This window comes from Leucoraja erinacea, chromosome 4, assembly GCF_028641065.1.
Source record: "Leucoraja erinacea ecotype New England chromosome 4, Leri_hhj_1, whole genome shotgun sequence".
In the NCBI taxonomy this organism is placed as follows: Eukaryota; Metazoa; Chordata; class Chondrichthyes; order Rajiformes; family Rajidae; genus Leucoraja; species Leucoraja erinaceus.
Window position 1 is genome coordinate 81042755 of NC_073380.1, and position 21876 is coordinate 81064630.

The window sequence follows — 21876 nt, forward strand, 5'->3', positions numbered from 1 at the left end:
GGGGGGAGGTAAAGGGACAAGTGTTGTCTGTCTCCCCAGCCCTCCCACATCCCAACCCCTCTTCCCCTCCGCGTTGGGGGACGGGGTCCACTTGGTATAGTAACTTCTAAATATTTATTCCAGCAATTCCATTGAAATCGTCATTGATGCCTGTAAAACCACCACATCCAAAACTACTTTTCTCAAGAGCCACTTCATGTTTCTTTTGTGCTTTAAATTCAAAAACATTTTCATTTTAACTTACATCTAATTACCTTTGTTTCAGTTATCAGTATCATGATTTTATACAATTTCCATGAACCATTGAACGTGTAATTAGTGTTCAATGTCATCTTGCAAAAATAAAAATAATGGCATGAACTTTCCAAAATGTTGTACATTTAATTTTAATTAAAAAATACAGAAACTACCATACAATCTAACATAATAGTTATGAATGGTCTCCAACCTACTAAGTTTTTCCAGAGATTTTAGTTATTATTTCAGATTTCCAGCATCTGCAGTATTTTCATTTATTGTTATTCTATCAGTTTTTTTATATTAAACTGACACATTGGAAGAATGATATTTTAAATAAGTAATGCAATATATCTATGTTAGGGAAAATAATAATTCAGAGATAGAGATAAACTTACAAATGGCACATTGTCAACATGCAGTGCAGCAAGCAACTATGCAGTAGCAAGGTGGATTTCTCAAGAATATAAGATGGACAGAAATTATTCAGACATATTTCCTTGCTTTGAAATATGAGAGTTATCAAAGATGCCCACCACATTGTAGCGCAAACCAATGGCTATGGTTGGCAGTGCCTGCATAATGAAATTCAAAACATTCAATGTTGTTGATACTATACAGACGTTTGTAAATACAGTTTGCTGCATGCTATTGAAGCCAATGTCTGATATCAAGAATACAAGATAGTTGTAGCTGCATCAACTTTCCAATTTATAGTTTCTTGGCTTCCTTCTTGTTTTTATTGGCTATTTTACCAGGTTTGCCAGGAACATGGTTTCGGTTCTTCGACCTTAGCTTTGGATCACCACCTCGCTCACTGTGTCCAGTATTTTGGTTTCTCTCATGAATAACACCCAATCGCTGTTGTTGGTTTAATCTTTGTTCCCAATGCTAATGAACACAAAAACAAGACAATGTAACACAAGCTTCAGAGAGACACTAATTATTATGATATATATATAGCAACTGTGATGTGATATAATCACAATGAAAACAACTGTTTGGGTATTCTAGCTCTAACATTTGTAGTTAGGTACGCTAAACTCAAGTTTCTTTACACTATTAAAGGAGGTAATTTGGTCCAAAAAGTCCATACTAGCTCACAGAACAATCCCATTCATTCTATTTCCCCCCCTTAATTCTTTGTAACCTACACTTTCTTGTGCTCTGCAACACCTCCCACCTCTCCCCACCCCTACATTCCCATCCAGATTCTCCTACCACTGACCTACACCGAGGATAATTTACAGAAATCAATTAACTCCAACCAGCACATCTTTGTGATGTGGGAAAAACTGGACCACTCAGGAGAACACATGTGATTACACAAATAATGTCCAAACTGCACTGGAGCAGTGAAATAGCAGCACTGTGCCACTATGCCATTCATTTAAATAAGAAGCCTTCTAAACCTCATATTTTCCCTTCCCAAACACCAATATTTTAAAGGCATTTCAGGTAATATTGATAGCATCTTCCTGGAGCTTGTTCAATTCTGTTTTATTGAGTGATGAACTCGGATATTGGGAAAAGGCAGATTACTTGTTGATGGCTGATGATTCTGTGCAGATTGGAAATGGAATTGGCAATTTTGTGGCAAACGTGACTCTACTGAATGAAATAATTTAGTATTTCATTATTTGAAACCCTTAACCTTAAAGGTGAAAATAAAGGCAAGAATTGTTTTGTTTGGTGGGGGTAGTATTCTGATATTCAGGACCACCATTTGAAGGTAAGAACTGGAAATTAAGGGACTATGTATATTGGAAAGTTATAGGACTGCAGAGAAGGGAGGTCATGGTCATGGAGAGATCTAAAAATAAACATGGAAATCTTTAATGAGGCATTTCTTAATTGGAAGTCAGTAGATCAGCAAGCATACAGCTTCTCGGTGAAGATTATAATCAGAATTAGAGTATGGACAGCAAGAGCTCCAGCTCCAAATGGTTCCAGCTTTATAGAAAATAGAATGAGGATGGCCAGTCAATATAAATCTAAATCCAAAGGTAAAAACATAGTTTTTTGATTTGGCTGCAAGATCAAATGTTTCTGGAGTTTTCAGATAGAAGTACTGCATTAATTGTGGTGCAGATGAAGATTGTTGCTAATGTTTATATTTGTAAATCTTTCCACATAATAATGGCACATCATAAGAACTTCATACTGGTCTTTCCTGTGTAAGTCATCAAGCTGGAGAAGAAAGGGCACTTCAGCCACAGGGCGAAAATAAGATGAATACACCCCACCCACCTTCATCTGTAAAGGTAGATATAGCTAATGGAAGATGTTCAAAGAGGATTACCTATTTCTGCACATACTGAGGCAATTTGTCACGCAATATTCCATATCCAATGACCAAGAACTATCACAGGATACCTCTGCTGGTTGATTAGGCAACTACACTTTAGTTCCCACTCATGTCATTACCAAACAAGTCAAATCTATTCCGTGTCACCCAACTGCACTGTAATTTCCTCAATACCTACAGTCCGAGGGAGAGATTATGACCCCTTAAAGATCAATGTGTGTGTGATAAAGGAGATGGGCAAGATTTTAAGTTAATATTTATCATACTCTGGAGAAGGTCATGGAAGCTATGAAATTCAGGGAAGAGAGTAATGAAGCCTGTATTGGTATTGATTATTATTGTTACATGTACGGGGATGCAGTGAAAAGTTTTGACTCGCATACTGTACAGGCAGATCATACCATACATGAGTACAACAGGTTGTACAAAAGAGAAAACAGAGTGCAGAATATTGTGTAAATACACAAAGTGATGGAGTAACTCAGCGGATCAGGCAGCATCTCTGGAGAACATGTAAAGGCAACATCTCTGTCTTCTTCATATTCTGATCTCTGTGTATTCATGATCGGTCCCAAGCAATGGATCCCCCTCGATCTTTCCCCACCCTTTCAGAAATGTTTTCACCTTTGACCAAGTCATTATTTGTCTTAATATCTCTTTATGTGAGACAGCAGAATAACATAGAATGATCACTGAAAATATTATGTGTACAGTACTGAAGGTTTTGCTGTTTGGAGTGAAGGTGAGCAGAGAATTTCACTTTATAAAATGCTCATATATTTCAGAATGGCCAGTTTCACCAGATGTGGCAGGAAATATAAACAAATTCAAAGTTTCACATTTTGATTTTGAACTGTGATTTCAAAATTCAACAGTGATCTTGACAGTGAGTTTCAAAGTAGTTGTGGAAAGAGATAATGATAGTCAGGAAATTAAGTGTCTGAAATGGGGGAAGACCAATTTCAACATAAACTGGACCTGACAAGCATCGCCACGGTTGCCACTTACAGATAAATCTAAATTCAAGTAGTGGAAGTCTTTTAAAAGTAAAACTTTCCTATCTCAAAGAATTTTCTCCAATAGCTTCCCTACCATTGACATAAGGCTCACCGGCCTAAAACAACCTGGATTATTGCTACTTCTCTTCTTAAACAAAGGAACAATATTGGCCACACTCCAAGCTTCCAGAACGTACAACATAGGCTGGTCTCCAATCCTCTGGACCAGTTACCGTATTTCCCGGCAATGAAGACACACCTGCGTCGAAGTCGCACCCCCAATTTAAGTTGCTACATTTTAAGAAAAGGATGGCGGGACAGGATCAATGGTTTGGTTTAGTCCAGGGGCCGGCAACATTGGCTGCGTGCCCCGGTACTGACTGCAGTTCCCAGATCCCTCGCATACCCAGGACTGGCTGCAGTTCCCAGGTCGCCTGCCCCGGGACTGGCTGTAACACCCAGGTCACCCTCTCCCGGGACTAATAGAGAGAGAGAGAGAGAGAGAGAGAGAGAGAGAGAGAGCCCGGGATGGAGCCGCCCAGTAGCTACCCGCCAACCACCACCTGCGCCGGTTGCGTCTGTACCGATGGACACTGTGGCTAGTGGGCGGGCCAAAAGAAGGCGCTGAGGTGGAGACCGGTTCCGCTGTCCGGTCCCGGCGGCCGCTCGCAACCACCCGAGCTACTTCCCTCCCTGGCCACGATGAGGTGGCTCCGCACCCGGAGCGCCACAGCAGCGGTGAGTGAAAGAGTTGCTGGCAGACTCCCCACATGCTGTGAAAGGAACTCTCCCCCCCCCCCCCCCCCCCCCACAGCGGCGCTGTCCTTTTACAGCCACTTCCCACTTTACAGCCGCTTCCCAATAGCTGCCAGCAATGAGGGATAGACTTGGCTATCCCCCAGTACAGCACCATTGTTCTTGATGTTGCTGTACTGAGGGATAGCCAAGTCTATCTTTTTTGGCTAACAACCTAACCTTAGGCCTCCAAGACGCAGGTAACATTTTGTGCCTTATTTCTTGGTAAAAAATAGCGTCTTCATTGCCGGTAAATACGGTAATTAATTACGGTAGTTAATTCACATGAGCGTGTGATGTATTTTTGTTTGGAACTTGTCTAAGACGAGTAGGATATGTATCATGAATGGTAGTGCCCTTGGATGCATTGTGGAACAAAGTACCTGGTGCATGAGTTCAAAGATGCCTGCAGATAGCAACACAGGCAGACAGGATGGTGAAGAAGGCGCACAGGATGCATGCCAGAAATGGAATGTTTCAGTTACCAGGGAAGGATTAGGTAGGAACTTCATATGTGGTATGGACAAGGTGAGCTGAAGTGCCTGGTTCTGTGATTTATGACTGACTGCAAAGGAAATCTATAGTCTGTACAGTTCATGTGGATGTTAAAAACTGGCATGGATATGTTGGACCAGATGCATTGTTTCTATACTGTAAATACAATAAATAATCAGACAACTGCAAAATGTGAATAAACGTTATTCAAAGAACTGCTTAGTAAATTATGTAGATTTAATACTATGCAGTGATATTAAAGTTGAGATAATGCTACACAATGTCATAACTAATATTGGAAGATGTTGAATTTCTAACTGGACCTGTCGCTGTACACATACCTTACCTTCAATCGTTTAACCCATTGATCTTTCCATTTTGCAACCAAACAGCCATTAAAGAGCATCAGTCTATGAAAAATCAGGGGAAAAACACTGATTAGATTGTGTAGAACATTCAGTGGCAAATAAATATTCGACAATCTGTGTGAATTGGATCTGATTTTCTTTTATTCGCAGAAGAAATGAATACATCATGTGCAATAATGAATTTAAATGTAACCAAACATTTAGATAGAATTTGCCTTTTTCATAAACTGACCATTTTTCAGTGAATCAGGAGAGGGGACGGAAATTAGGAAATTAACAAGAAAGGAGAAATAAGACATGGAGAGTGTCTCAAACATCTTCATGATAATAATTTCCTTTGTTCTTCAGATTTATTAATTGTATCTGCTGTCTTGGTTTCATTTACAAATCTCAATGCTACTTCATTTGACCTTGATATGAAGATTATTGATGTTTCAGTAAACATGAAGAACTACACGATAGAACCTTCAGAGATATCATTACCAAGTACCAAGTATCATTACCAAGTTCCAACATTTAGGAGATATTGCTGTCAATTCTCAGTCATTTTATTTCTCCTCTGTTTCTTCTCTTGTATTCAACTTACTGCCCTTCAGTAATTCAATTCCATAATGACAAAGCTTTCCCAATGTGTGAAATCTTTGCAAAAGCATTAGGGGGATATTGGCCAAAAGTGGGCAAAATGGGACAAGCTTAGATGGGGCATCTGAGTAGGCACAGATGAGTTAAGCTGAAGGGCCTATTTTCTTGTGCTGTGACTCTAAAGCTCCATTAATGTCTTTGTATGCCACATCTGATTCCACATCTTTTTTTTTTTAATAATATTTTTTATTAGAAGCATATACATATCATGATCAAAACCAAAACTTTGTTTATCAATTACATGTCGTTAGTATCTGGGGTCCCAGCTATCAAAATAGCTGTGGTCCTCATTTATCAATTACATATTAACACTGCTTCTAATTGTTTATTTTTATTTATAGATAGAAAGAAAGGAAAAAAAAGAATTAAAAAAAATAGAATAAATTACCAATAATACAGTTTAGGAGATAGGTCCGTAGGTTATAAAACATAACTATTCATCTAATCCTGGATTCAAGTTTCAGTCTGGCTTCAGTGCTGGACCAATTTACCCTTTCAAATAATCTATAAATGGAGACCATATTCCAGCAAATAATTCTGGTTTGTCAATTAAGACAAGTCTATTTTTTTCCAAATGTAAGGTCTCCGACATCTCCATAATCCACATTTTAATTGTGGGGGTTGTTGGGTTTTTCCAAAATGTTAATATTAGTTTTTTCCCAATTATTATACTATAATCAAGGAAATGTCTTTGGCTTGTAAGTTTTAGGCTTTGTACTGATATTCCAAGTATTATTAGTTTGGGTCAGGATCGAATTGGATATTAACAACTTCGGAAATAATTTAAAAAATATCCGTCCAGAAATTTTTAATTTTTATACAATTTACAAAAGTATGAGTTAAATTAGCTGCTGAATATTGACATTTGTCACAGATAGGGGAGATATTTGGAAAAATTCTATTTAATTTTGTTTTAGAATAATGCAGTCTATGTAGTACTTTAAATTGTATTAAAGAATGTCTGGTATTTAACGAGCATTGATAAATATGTTGTAGACTTTCATCCCAAATATCTTTCGTTATAGGTTGAGCTAATTCATTTTCCATGCTTTGATTCCACATCTTTCTGCCATATTGCCATCTCTTCAAAGAAAGTCTGTGAAGTTTGAGCTTATTTGTCCATTCAGAAATACGTCAGATTATGATTATTTTATCTCCATCTAGTATTTATCTGTTAACATTATTATGCTTCTGTGAACATGAACATACTGGTTGACTTTAATGATCGATGATCTTGACTTGACTTGAGAGAGTAAATGGGGAAAATCAATATCACATTGCCAAGCCATTTTTTTCTCTCGTCAAGATCAGTTTATTGTCATACAGTATGCACAAATATGGTAAGCCATCAGTAAAATGAAAAACGCATGCAGCAGCATCACAGGCACATAGACTCATTCACATACACAAAAACAATTTATACATGAAATTAGACAAATTCTGTAGGTAAAAAGGCAGTAGAAAGAAATACTGCAAAAACTAAAGACATTAGTACAAAACACAGCTGGACAATAAAACAAGTCAAATATAGTACAAGAGGTGATCTGTAGGTTTCCATTACTGTGGTAAAATTAGGGTTCTGCGGGCTGGTTCAAGAACCTGATAGTTGATGGAAGTCGTTCCTGAACCGGCTGGTGTGGGATATCAGACTTGTGTTCCTCCTGCCTGTTGGAAGCAGCCAGAAGAGGGCATGGCTGGATTTAGGGACTCTTGATGATAAATACTGCCTTCGTGAGGTGGGAAAGTGGGAAGGGCTGTTTCTATGATGGACCAGGCTGTGCCACCACTCTCTGTTATGTTCCCGTGCAATGGAATTTTCATACCATGCCTTGATTCAACCAGTCAAGATACTTTCTACTGTAGATATGCAGAGGTTTGTCAGTATCTGATGATATGCTGGAACTCTTTAAGTTCTGAAAGAGTGGTGACACTGATGCACAGTCATGATTACATTTATGTTAGGGCACAGGACTGATCATGTGAGAGATTAACACCTATTATTTTAAATTTTGTAACTCTCTCCACTTCAGGTAAGACTGAAGCGCGGGAGACTTTAACCCCCTCTCCCTACCATCCTCCTGGCCAATGTACAGTCGCTTGAAAATAAAGTGGAGGACTTAAGAGCAAGGCTGCTTTACCAAAGGGAGCTGAGGGAATGCTCTGTGTTCACAGAGACATGGCTCACCCCCAGCTCCCCAAACTCAGCAGTCCAGCCTAAAGGTTTTTCCATCCATCGCATGGACCGTACAATGGCATCTGGGAAAGGGAGAGGAGGGGGCGTCTGCCTCATGGTCAACTCTGCGTGATGCTCAGACGTGGCAGTCCTATCCAACTCCTGCTCTCCACACCTTGAACATCTGGCTGTGAAGTGCCGTCCCTTCTACCTATCGAGTGAATTCACCTTCATCACCCTGACCGCGGTCTACATCCCTCCCCAGGTAGACGTCTGCCTGGCACTGGGGGAGCTGCACGCCGTGGTCAACAAGCACCAGACGATTTACCACCATAGCCGGGGACTTCAACAAAGCCAACCTTAAGAAATTGCTCCCTAACTTCCACCGACATGTCTCCTGCAGTACCAGAGGATCAAACACCCTCGACCACTGCTGTATGACCATCAAGGATGCCTATCGCTATATCCCTCGCCCTTACTTGGGTAAATCCGACCATACTGCTGCTTCCTGCCTACAGGCAGCAATTGAAGAGTGCACCCCCAGAGGTGAGGACTGTACAGAGCTGGTTGGGGGGGGGGGGGGGGGGGGGGGGCAGAGGAACAACTCCAAAACTGTTTGGAGTCTGTAGACTGGGCAATGTTCAGGGACTCGTCAACGGGCCTGAACGAATACGCCACAGTCGCTACAGACTTCGTTAAGAAATGTGTGGAGGACTGCATCCCAACAAAAACCTTCCGAGTGTTTCCTAACCAGAAGTGAGTTCCACATTCTTCTGAAGTCCAGATCCCGGGCATTTATGCATCGAGATGCAGAGGTCTACAAGAAATCCAGATATGACCTTGGTAAGGCCATCAAAAAGCCCAAAAGGAACTTCTGCTCAAAGCTGGAGGATGAGGCGGATGTTCGGCAGCTGTGGTGGGGTCTGAATGCAATCACCTCCTACAAGGCAAAATCAGGAGGCAACTCCCTGACGAGCTCAATGCGTTTTACACACGCTTTGATACGGAGAACACTGATGTGCCTTCCCGAGCCCCCATTCACCGTGATGGTATTTCGGTCACAGTCACAGAGGCCGATGTCAGAAGATCCTTCAGAGGGATGAACCCTTGAAAAGTGCCTGGGTGTGTTTTAAAACCTGTGCGGACCAACTGGCTGGAGTTTTTACGGACATTTTCAACCTCTCACTTCTGAGGTCTGAGGCTCCCACCTGCTTTAAAGGGGCATCAATAATACCGGTGCCCAAGAAGAGCAAGGTGACGTGCCTCAATGACTATCGACTAGTGGCACTAACGTCTGTGATGATGAAGTGCTTTGAGAGGCTGATCATGGCGCAAATCAATTCATACCTCGACAAAAACCTGGATCCACTGCAGTTCGCTTACCGCCACAACAGATCAATGGTGGATGCATTCTCACTGGCTCTCCACTCCGCTCTGGACCACTTGGACAACTCATATGTCAGGCTGTTATTCATAGATTCCAAGATGGCGCCGATGTCTATGGCTGCCCGTCTGTTGCTCTCGCTGTTTTTTTGTGTATTCTATTGGTGTTATACAACTAAAGTCTCTGCTGGTCTACGACCGTACATCTCTAATGGACATTCAGCGTAATGTCGGTGCCTTTGTTTACCGCGGACATACTACACTGCCCCCGTTCCTCTTGGGAATCCAAACTCACCTGGAGTGGGTTTTAAGCCCGAGGAAGCGTCGCCGTCGCCGTGGCAAACGTAGCGGTCGACTGGTGAAGTCTAAACTGGGTGGGCCAGGAGGTGGGAATCTCCTCGAAAGCCTTGAGCGTCGGGAACACCTTGCTCAGGGACATCTCCGGGGCCTTCAGCCTTCAGCCTGGTGCTCTCCAACTGTCAACGGACAATCTCCTCCCCAGCGATCGGGAGCACTGTCCACCTGCTGCAGCATGGAGAACTGGCCTGGCTCACCGTCTCAGTAGGAGGAACGAAGGAGGTCACCTGGTACACCAACTCTTCCGGGTGGGTCCCTTCGCCCTCACCCCTTCCTATGCTCAGGAGCTGCGGCGAGACGGCCCCGCCCCCCATGCTCTCCTCGGCCCCGCCACCGCGGGGTGAATCCCCGGAACCTGAGGACTCTGCACCGGGCTCAGCGATCAGCTGATCTGGTGAGTCCATCCCCCTCCAGGATTGGTTTAGTGAACGCCAGATCCCTGGCAAACAAGACTTTTATACTGAGGGATCTCTTCTGCTCCCGTGGACTGGATTTCCTCTGTGTGACTGAGACTTGGATGGGTCCAGGTGAGTGCAGCGCTCTTGTTGAGCTATTACCGGCTGGCTGCTGTTATTTCAACTCACCGCGGTGGTTAAGTCCAGCTTCTTTCACCTAAGGAAGCTGGCGAAGGTGAAGCCCATTCTCGAGCGGCAGCATTTTGAGACAGTAATCCATGCCTTTATTACATCTAGGTTGGATTACTGTAACGCGCTCTATTTTGGTGTTGCTCGTTCTTCACTGGCTCGTCTCCAGTTGGTTCAGAATGCTGCTACTCGCCTTTTAACAGGGACTAGAAAGAGGGAGCACATATCGCCAATTCTGGCCTCCCTACACTGGCTCCCAGTGCACTTTCGAGTTCATTTTAAGATACTGTTATTTGTTTTTAAATCTCTGAATGGGCTCGCCCCGCGTTACCTCTCTGAGCTGCTCCACCCATACGCTCCTGCCCGGTCCCTCAGGTCAGCTGGTCAGCTGCTCCTGGAGGTACCGAGGTCTAGTCGGAGGCTCAGAGGGGATACAGCCTTCTCTGTTGCTGCTCCGGCACTCTGGAACACCCTGCCGTTGCACATCAGACAGGCCCCCTCACTGTCCATCTTCAAATCCAGTGTTAAAACACATTTGTACTCCCTGGCTTTTGACCATGCCTGAGACTTTGCTTCTGTTTTTGGTGTTTTTAATGTTTCTTTATTTTACACGTCTTTTCCTACTATTTCTTTTGATTGTTATTTTTGGTGTGTATTAACTTTTTTGTCAATGATTAGTGATGTACAGCATTTTGTTGCAGCTATGTTTGTTTTTAAAGTGCTCTATAAATATTATTATTATTATTATTATTATTATTATTACAGCTCGGCATTTAACACAATCATCTCCTCCAAGCTGGTTACCAAACTCGCAGAACTGGGTCTCTGTGCATCCCTCTGCAATTCGATCCTCGACTTCCTCATTTTCAGACCACAGTCTGTTCGTATTGGTGGAAATGTGTCAGCCTCGATAACAATCAGCACGGGAGCACCTCAAGGCTGCGTGCTCAGCCCTCTGCTGTACTCACTCTATACTCATGACTGCATAGCTGGTCATAGTGCAAACTCCATCATCAAGTTCGCTGATGGCGCCACTGTTGTGGGACGTATCACTGATGGGGATGAATCAGAGTATAGAAGAGAGATCAAGCGACTGTCCATATGGTGCCAGCACAATAACCTGGCCCTCAACACCAGCAAAACCAAGGAACTGATTGTGGACTTTGGAAGGAGTAAGAGGGGGACCCACAGTCCCGTTTATATCAATGGGTCGATGGTTGAAAGGGTCAAGAGCTTCAAATTCCTGGGCGTGCACATCTCTGAAGATCTTTCCTGGTCCGAGAACACTGATGCAATTATTAAGAAAGCACAACAGCGCCTCTACTTCCTGAGAAGATTATGGAGAGTCGGTTTGTCAAGGAGGGCTCTCTCTAACTTCTACAGGTGCACAGTAGAGAGCATGCTGACCGGTTGCATCGTGGCTTGGTTCGGCAATTTGAGCGCCCTGGAGAGGAAAAGACTTCAAAAAGTAGTAAACACTGCCCAGTTCATCATCGGCTCTGACCTTCCTTCTATTGAGAGGATTTATCGCAGTCGCTGCCTCAAAAAGGCTGGCAGCATCATTAAGGACCCACATTATCCTGGCCACATACTCATCTCCCTGCTACCTTCAGGTAGAAGGTACAGGAGCCTGAAGACTGCAACGACCAGGTTCAGGAATAGCTACTTCCCCACGTATCTTACAAAGCTTGTAATGTGGGGGGGTGGGGGGCCGTCCCCCACCTCTGAAAACATGGAGGGGACACGTCCCCCCTGGCCCCCCCGGGATTTCCGCCAATGGGGAAAGGGACATCAAATTGTAGTAGAGTATATCTTAAATGGAATAAACTGTCCAGTATAATTAGTTACAGCCTCTAATTTAGATTACCTAGACAATTCAAAGGTAATCGGTGGCAGGAAAATTCAGCTCCATGATATACCCCACCTGTGCTACATGGGAAATCAGGGAAATGCAGATGGAATTCATATTGGAACTTACAGGATATTGTGAGTAATGCAAGCTGATTAACTCAAAGGCAAAGCAAGTGGTTGGTGGCCACTGGGTGGAGCTACAGCACTGAAGGTAGTTTCCTGTAAACATTCGGAGAGGTTAGGAGAGCTAGTGATGAGATTTAATTGTAAGGGAAGGAGACAGAAGTTTCTGTGACCACAAACAAGATACTCAGATTGTGGGTTGCCAACCTGGTGCAGCTGTGGGCGTTTTTAAAGGAGATGGTAAACTACAGTAATGGTTCACATGGATATAAACAACACAAGCAAAAAGTGAGAGGAGTTCATGGAACACTAAATCAGAGAGTTAGGAAGATAGACACAAAATGCTGGAGTAATTCAGGGGACAGGCAGTGTCTCTGGAGAGAATGGGTGATGTATCGGGTTAAGACACTTCTTCAGACGCTCTGAAGAAGGCTCTCGACCCGAAATGTCACCCATTCCTTCTCTCCAGAGATGCTACCTGTCCTGCCTAGTTACTCCAGCATTTTCTGTCTATCTTTGGTGTAAATCAGCATCTGTAGTTCCTTCCACATTTAGAGAGTTATGAGATGGATTAATGGGGAGGACCTATAAAGGTATAATTACTTCTGGTTCACATTCTAGTGGGTATAGGAATAGGATAGTTCAAAAGATTGTGTGGCTAAAGAAATGGTATAGATAGGAGGGAGAGCTTTAGATATTTGGATCATTGGGACATCTACAAGCTGGACAGGGTTACACGTTTTGAAACTGGATTAATCAACACTTCAAAGATAAATTGCATGGTTTTGTTAGGAAATGATCCTGTCTGACCATTTTGATAGAAGTTTTCAAAGAGATAGCATAATGTGTTACAAAGAACACAGAACAGTGCAACACAGAAATGACCCACAATGGTTGTGTCAAATATGATGCCCAGTTGAATTGATCTTATCTGCTTGTACATGATCTATATCCCTCTGTTCCCTGCACTTCCATGTGCCAATCTAAACGCTTCTTAAACACAACTTTCATATCTGCCCTCACCACCACCTCTGGCAATGTGTTCTAGGCCCCCACCGCCCTCTGTGTAACTAATTCCCCCCCCCCCCCCCCCCCCCCCCACCTCCCCTCTCACCTTCTAGCTAAGTCTTCTAGTGTTGGGCATTTCCACACTGGTAAAAAGATTCTGTCTATCCTAATTATTCCTCTCATAATTTTCCATGATGAAGGCAGCACAGTTGATATGATCTAAATGGACTTCAATTTTTTTTAACATAGTCCCTCATGGGAGACAGATTTAGTGTGCAGAACGGCCCTTGTACACCACCTTGTCCATGTCGACCTATCTGCCCATTGTCGCTAATCCCATTTGCCCACATTAGGACGTTATCCTTCTATGCTTTGTTGACTTGAGTATCTGTCTAATTATCTCTTAAATAGCCAATGTATCCATTTCCACCACTGCCACTGGCAGTACATTCCAGTAATCAATCACTCCTTCCTATCATCTTAAACCAATGCACTCTTGCTTTTGATACCCCTACCATGGGGAAAAAAAAGATTTAAGGGCCTGTCCCCCTTTCCCGAGTTGCTCGCAAATTCTCCCAGGTTTTCCCCTTGCTTCAAACTCGGAGGATGTCCGTAGGAGGCCGATGGCGTCCGTAGATATTTCGTAGCAGCTCGTAATGCCAGCCGTAGAAATCAGGTAAGTCGGGACTTTTTTTTCAGCATGTTAAGAAATGTCCACGAGTTAAAAAAATAGCCCCGAATACCTACAGCTGGCTATTACCATAATTCTCCGAGTTTGAATCAAGGGGAAAACTCGGGAGAATTCGTGAGTAACTCGGGAAAGTGGGACGGGGGCTTTACACTCTCTAGCCTCTCATAATCTTCTCCGCTTCTATCTGGACATTCTTCACCTTTCTTCTCTCCAGGAGTGTAGAGGGCAGATGGAAATAGGTGAGTCAGCAGGAACAAAAGCTAGCAGGAAACAGGTGGAACTAGATGCAGATGATGGGTGGATAGAGCCAAGTGGATTATGGGAAGTGTGGAGCAGAGACGATAACTAATGGATGGAGACAGATGAAGAAAGAGGGAAAAAAGGAGATGGATAGGCCAGGGGGGCAAGGTGGGTAGAGGTAGAGACAGAAGTGGAAGGAAGGGTAGAAACAAGAGGTTTCAGATGCTGGAATCTGATAACAAAGGTGAGAAATGGAACCAGATAAAGGAAGGAGGTGGAACAAATTGGGGAGGGAGATGCAGATACAGTACAATCAAGAGTTGTAATGGGTGAGTGATAGGAAAATAAAACCAAGTGGGGCAGAGAAATGAAACTGGATGATGGCGGTTGGAGGGGGCATTGGGGGGGGGGGGGGGGACAGAAGGAGAAAGGGGCACAGGGTGTGAGGGTTACTTGAATTCAATTTTCATACCATTGGCTGTAGACTACCCAGGCAGGACATGAGGTGGTGTTTTTACAGTTTGCATTCAGCCTCACGCTAGCAATGCAGAAGGCCAAGGACTGGCAGGACTATGTGGGATTGGGAAGGGCAATTGAATTAGCATGCAGCCAGGAGGTCTGAAATATGGTCAGACCACTTTTTGGGGTTGGGACCTTTCTTCTGATGCCGATGTGAAATGTCAGGTGTCCATTTCACTTCACAGATGCTGCCTAAAGGGTCTGTCCCACTAGGTGATTTTTTAGGCGACTGCCGGCGACTGTCATAGTCGTAGCAGGTCACCGAAAAACCGACAACTGGACTAAATAACCCTCTAATTTCCTACAACACTTCGTTTTCTGCTCAAGATTCCAGTATTTGCATTCTCTTGTACCTCTTGTCTCACAAATCTGTTTGTTGAAGATGTAGCCAAAATGTTGATGAGCTTTAAACATTGTATGGATTTCAGCAAGGCATTTGACAAGGTTCCCTGGTAGCTTGTTCTGGAAGGTTAGATCGCTTGGCGAGCTGGCTGACTGGATAGAAAATTGGCTTTATGGAAGGAAGCAGAGGGTAATAGTTGAAGGCCGTTTTTCGGAATGGAGGCCTGTGACTAGTGGTGTGCCTCAGCGTTCGGTGCTGGGTCTCTTGCTGTTTGGCATCTATATCAATGATTGGATGAGAATGTACGTGGCATGATTAGAAAGTTTGCAGATGACAATAACGTGCGTGGTATTGTAGATAGCGAAGATGGTTGTCAAAAATTGCAGCAGGATCTTAATCGGTTGGGCAGGAAACATTAACGGATTTTAATACAGATAAATGCGAGGTGTTGCATTTTGGGATGTCTAACCAGGGCAAGACCTACACTGAATAGACGAGCACAGGGGAGTGTTGTAGTGCAGAGGGATTTAGGAGTGCAGATACAGAGTTCCTTCAATTGATGTCAGAGGTAGATAGGGTGATCAAGAAGGCTTTCAGCACATTGACCTTCATTCGTATTGAGTGTAGAAGGAGGAGGATATCTTGCAGTACTACAAGACTTTGGTGAAGCCACATATGGAGTATTGCGTGCAGTTTTGGTCACCCTATTATAGAAAAGATGTTGAGCTGGTTCTGGCATTTTCTGTTTTATTTCAAATTCACGAGTTCAGTGACCTTTTGGTATTCAATGTGGATATATATTACATCGACAAGCTATGGCTTAGTTATATGACTATGTAGTATAGGAGCAAGGAGATCCGACTGCAGTTGTGCAGGGCACTGGTGAGACTGCACCTGGAGTATTGTGTTCAGTTTGGTCTCCTAATTTGAGGAAGGACATTCTTGCTAATGAGGGAATGCAGTGTAGGTTCACCAGGTTAATTCCTGGGAAGGCGGGACTGACATGATGAACCAATGGATCGACTGGGCTTATATTCACTGGAATTTAGAAGGATGGTAGGGTATCTTATAGCAACATAAAATTCTTAAGAGATTGGACAGGCTAGATACAGGAAAAATGTTCCCGATGTTGGGAGAGTCCAGAACCAGGGGTCACAGTTTAAGAATAAGGGGTAGGCCATTTAGGACTGAGATGAGGAAAAACGGTTTAATCAAGAGAGTTGTGAATCTGTGGAATTCTCTGCCACAGAAGGCAGTGGAGGTCAATTCACTAGACGTATTCAAGAGAGAGTTATATATAGCTCATAAGGCTAATGGAATCAAAGGATATGGGGAAAAAGCAGGAACAGGGTACTGATTCTGGATGATCGGCCATGATCATATTGAATGGCGGTGCTGGCTCGAAGCTTACTCCTGCACCTATTTTCTATGTTTCTATGACTAGTGACGTGTATTAGGGATTGGTAGAAATAAGAAAATAAATAAATGGAAGCAAAACTTACCTATTTATTTCAGTGCCACTTTCATGTACGTTTTACCCTTCTAAGTGTCAGAGAGCTTATGCCAAGACCACGTGATTCCTCTTTATATATCTGTGAACTTCACCTCCACTTTGCAGGCAAAATTCAAAATAACATAGAAAATACTATCAGGAATAGGCCATTCATCTCTTCAAGCAAGTTTTGGAGATATGTAAATACTTTGGAAATGGTGCAGAAGAAATTTATGAACTGCAGGGAGGAGTATCCAATGTATCCTTATTTTGAATGAATTTCACTTGCACTTTATGTGCAATGTGACGAATACAACCATATTAGAAACATAGAAACATAGAAAATAGGTGTAGGAGTAGGCCATTCGGCCCTTCGAGCCTGCACCGCCATTCAATATGATCATGGCTGATCATCCAACTCAGTATCCTGTACCTGCCTTCTCTCCATACCCCCTGATCCCTTTAGCCACAAGGGCCACATCTAGCTCCCTCTTAAGTATAGCATTGTATTGTATTGTGTTTAGATTGGAGAAGCTGGAGCATATTTTTTTTTGGAATGTCAAGAACTAGGGTTAACAGAAATAAGATGATCAGTTAAAGAAGCAAGAGTGACATGAGAAAAAAACATTGTTTCTCAAAGGAGTGATTGTACACATCTGGTTGCCTTGCTATAGAAAATATGTTGCCTTGCTATAGAATATATATAGAAAATACCCTGGTTCCAGGGTCTGGGATGTGTCTGAACGTGTCCAAGATATCCTGAAATGTGAGGGAGAGGAGCCAGAGGTTGTGAGTACATATAAGTACCAATGACATAGGTAGAAAAAGAGAAGAGGTCCTGAAAGGAGAATTTAGGGAGTTAGGAAGAGTGTTAAGGAGAAGGACCGCAAAAGTAACAATCTCAGGAATACTGCCTGTGCCACGCGACAGTGAGAGTAGGAATGGAGCGAGGTGGAGGATAAATGCATGGCTGAGGGATTGGTGCAGAGGGCAGGGATTCAAGTTTCTGGATCATTGGGACCTCTTTTGGGGAAGGTGTGACCTGTACAGAAAGGACGGGTTGCACTTGAACACGAGGGGAACCAATATCCTGGTGGGGAGATTTGCAAAGGCTACTGGGGAGACTTTAAACTAGAACGGTTGGGGGGAGGGACTCAAATAGAGAAATCTAGTAGACAGTGTGTGAGGCAGGAGGCAGAGAAATGAGACACGACAGGTGACGGAGGTATGTGGTGGGGAGCACTTCGGATCCAGTGATCACAATACCATTAGTTTCAATATAATTATGGAGAAGGTCAGAACTGGACCTAGGGTTGAGATTTTTGATTGGAGAAAGGCTTACTTTGAGGAGATGCGAAAGAATTTAAAAGGAGTGAATTGGGACATTTTGTTTTATGGGAAGAATGTTGTAGAGAAATGGAGGTCATTCAAAGGTGACATTTTAAGAGTACAGAATATTTATGTCCCTGTTCAGTTGAAAGGAAAGAGTAATAATTGGAAAGAGCCATGGTTTTCAAGGGAAATTGGACGGTTTGGAAAAAGAGAGAGATCTACAATAATTATAGGCAGCATGGAGTAAATTAGGTGCTTGAGGAGTATAAAGAATGTAAAAAGAATCTTAAGAAATAAATTAGAAAAGCTAAAAGAAGATATGAGGTTGCTTTGCCAAGTAAGGTGAAAGTAAATCCAAAGGGTTTCTACAGCTATATTAATAGCAAAAGGATAACGAGGGATAAAATGGGTCCATTAGAGAGTCAGAATGGACAGCTATCCGCAGAGCCAAAAGAGATGGGGGAGATATTGAACAATTTATTTTCTTCAGTATTCACCAAGGAGAAGGATATTGAATTATGTGAGGTAAGGGAAACAAGTAGGGTAGCTATATAAACTATGAGGATCAAAGAAGAGGAAGTACTGACACTTTTGAAAAATATAAAGGTAGATAAGTCTCCAGGTCCTGACAGGATATTCCCTAGGACATTGAGAGAAGTTAGTGTAGAAATAGCAGGGGCTATGACAGAAATATTTCAAATATCATTAGAAACGGGAATGGTGCCGGAGGATTGGCGTACTGCGCATGTTGTTCTATTGTTTAAAAAAGGTTCTAAGAGTAAACCTAGCAATTATAGACCTGTTAGTTTGACGTCAGTGGTCGGCAAATTAATGGAAAGAATACTTAGAGATAATATATTTAATCATCTCGATAAACAGGGTCTGATTAAGAACAGTCAACATGGATTTGTGCCTGGAAGGTCATGTTTGACTAATCTTCTTGAATTTTTTGAAGAGGTTATTAGGGAAATTGATGAGGGTAAAGCGGTGGATGTTGTCTATATGCACTTCAGTAAGGCCTTTGACAAGGTTCCTCATGGAAGGTTGGTTAAGAAGGTTCAATTGTTGAGTATTAATAGTGGGGTAGCAAGATGGATTCAACAGTGGCTGAATGGGAGATACCCAAGAGTAATGGTGGATAACTGTTTGTCAGGTTGGAGGCCGGTGACTAGTGGGGTGCCTCAGGGATCTGTGTTGGGTCCACTGTTGTTTGTCATATGCATCAATGATCTGGATGATGGTGTGGTAAATTGGATTAGTAAGTATGCAGATGAAACTAAGATTGGTATTGTTGTGGATAATGAAGTTGATTTTCAAAGTCTACAGAGAGATTTAGGTCATTTGGAAGAGTGGGCTGAAAGATGGCAGATGGAGTTTAATGCTGATAAGTGAGAGGTGCTACATCTTGGCAGGACAAATCAAAATAGGACATACATGGTAAATGGTAGCGAATTGAGGAATGCAGTTGAACAGAGGGATCTAGGAATAACTGTGCGTAGTTCCCTGAAGGTGGAATCTCATGTAGATAGGGTGGTAAAGAAAGCTTTTGGTGTGCTGGCCTTTATAAATCATAGAAGTATAGAAGTTGGGATGTAATGTAAAAATTGTACAAGGCATTGCCGAGGCCAATTCTGGAATATGGTGTACAATTTTGGTCGCCAAATTATAGCAAAGATGTCAACAAAATAGAGAGAGTACAGAGGAGATTTACTAGAATGTTGCCTGGGTTTCAGCACCTAAGTTACAGAGAAAGGTTGAACAAGATAGCTCTTTATTCTTTGGAACGCAGAAGGTTAAGGGGGACTTGATAGAGGTCTTTAAAATTATGAGAGGGATAGACAGAGTTGATGTGGATAAGCTTTTTCCATTGAGAGTAGGGAAGATTCAAACAAGAGGACGTGATTTGAGAATTAAGGGACAAAAGTTTAGGGGTAACATGAGGGGGAACTTCTTTACTGAGAGAGTGGTAGCTGTGTGGAATGAGCTTCCAGTGGAAGTGGTGGAGGCAGGTTCGATTTTATCATTTAAAAATAAATTGGATAGGTATATGGACGGGAAAGGAATGGAAGGTTATGGTCTGAGTGCAGGTAGATGGGACTAGGCGAGAGTAAGTGTTCGGCATGGACTAGAAGGGCCGAGATGGCCTGTTTCCGTGCTGTAATTGTTATATGGTTATATGGTTATGTTAATCAACTGAAAAAGGTGCAAAAAAGATTTATAAAAGGTGTTACCAGGTCTGAATTATAAGGAAACGTTGGATAGGTTGAGAGGTGACTTTACTGGGGTGTATAAAACCATGAGGGTCATAGATCTCTCGTCAGCAGCGGCCTCTGCAGCCCGTCTGCATTTTTTATTATTTTTTGTCTATGTTTCTATGTAGTTTTGTTATTTTTTGGACTTGTGTGTGTGTGTGGGGGGGGGGGGGGGGGGTGGGAGGGGGAGAAACTTTTAAATCTCTCCCTGCACGGGAGACCCGACCTTTTCTTTGTCGGGTCTCCGTTGTCGTTGGGACTGCAACGAGGAGCGGCCTCCAACAGGAGAAGACCGGGGACTCTGGTGCCGACGACTCACCTCACCGTCGCGGAGCTGGCCGAGTCCAGAGCGGGTGGAGCGGTGGTGGAGCGCTGCTGCTGCTGCGGCCCGACCTCCGGAGATTCGGAGGTTGCAACTGCGGGTCTGGCGGACGGCGACACCGGGAGCCCGCGGGTCCTTGGAGGGAGACCGCTTTTCAGGGCTCTCGCAACGGCGACTTCTCCCGCCCGAGTTGCGGGGTCGAAGAGCTCCTGGAGCGGGGCCTGACATCACCGCCCCGCGCGGCTTGGAATGGCCGCGGGACTCTGCGAGCGCACGCCGGGGGCTCTAACACCAAGACCCGGTGTGCGACCTTGCACCACCCGGCGTGGCTTTAATGGCCGCGGGACAATCACCATCGCCAGCCGGGGGCTTTGACTTTGACTCTGACATCGGGGGGGGGGGGGAGAGTGCAGTGGAGAGATAAGTTTTTTTGGCCTTCCATCACAGCAATGTGATGGATGTTTATGTAAATTATGTTGTGTCTTGGGTCTATTTGTTTGTAATGTATGGCTGCAGAAACAGCATTTCGTTTGGACCTCAAGGGGTCTAAATGACAATTAAATTGAATCTTGAATCTTGAATCTTGAATAAGGTGAATAGCCTCAGTCTTTCCCTAGAGTCTTAAACCTGAAGGCATGTTCAAAGTAAGAGAGGGAAGATCTAAAAGGGACGTGTGGCAATTATTTCACACTGAAGGTGGTTCGTACATGGAATGAGCTTCCAAAAGATGTGCTAGAAATAAGTAAAATTCTGACATTTAAAAGACACTTGACAAGTACATAGATAGACAAGATTTGGAAGTCTATGGGCCAGTTGCAAACAAATGGATTTATCTCAGGAGGCAACTTGGTCAGCGTGAACAAGTTGGGCTGAAAGACCTGTTGCTATCTAGGGACATGCGGTCAGGGGAGGCAGAGTCTCACCTGTCATACTCCCAATGAAAATAGCTGTTAAGAAAAGTCAAGAAAAATAATAATAAAATTAAATAAATATAAAGATTTTTCCACTGATCTGTTATAAATGTAATTTCTATATGAATCTAGTCATTTTTTGTTAGTCAAAATCGCCAAATTTGCGCAGTTCCGCTGCAAATACAGTGAGAGATGAGAGGTGAGGCAGCGACGAGCTGAGCCTCCCATCTGATTGCGCAACCCCTCAGAAACTGCATGGAGCGCGCGGGCAACAAGCGTGTGCTTGTTACTATCTCGATGTATGTCAACAATGTAACGTGTGTAAACCCCTTCATTACATGTCCTTACCTTCCATAGTGCAGGTAACGTATTTCACATATAAAGATATTAAATTTGTGCTTGCTGGTCTCACATAAAACTGCATTGAAAAAGCTCCAGGAGAGGCAGCGATC

The 21876-nt window shown here is 43.2% G+C and overlaps 1 protein-coding gene across 1 annotated transcript in view; it reads right to left on the reverse strand.

Annotated features, from left to right (window-relative positions):
• Positions 1-412: 412 nt before the first annotated feature.
• LOC129696594 (secreted frizzled-related protein 4-like) overlaps positions 413-21876 on the reverse strand; it is a 36042-nt gene continuing 14578 nt past the window's right edge. The window contains exons 5-6 of the mRNA XM_055634643.1: positions 5180-5243; positions 413-1128 (exon numbers count right to left, since the gene is read on the reverse strand). Coding sequence (XP_055490618.1) covers positions 949-1128; positions 5180-5243 — 244 coding nt within the window. The 3' untranslated portion in view covers positions 413-948. The remainder of the gene's footprint in view (positions 1129-5179; positions 5244-21876) is intronic.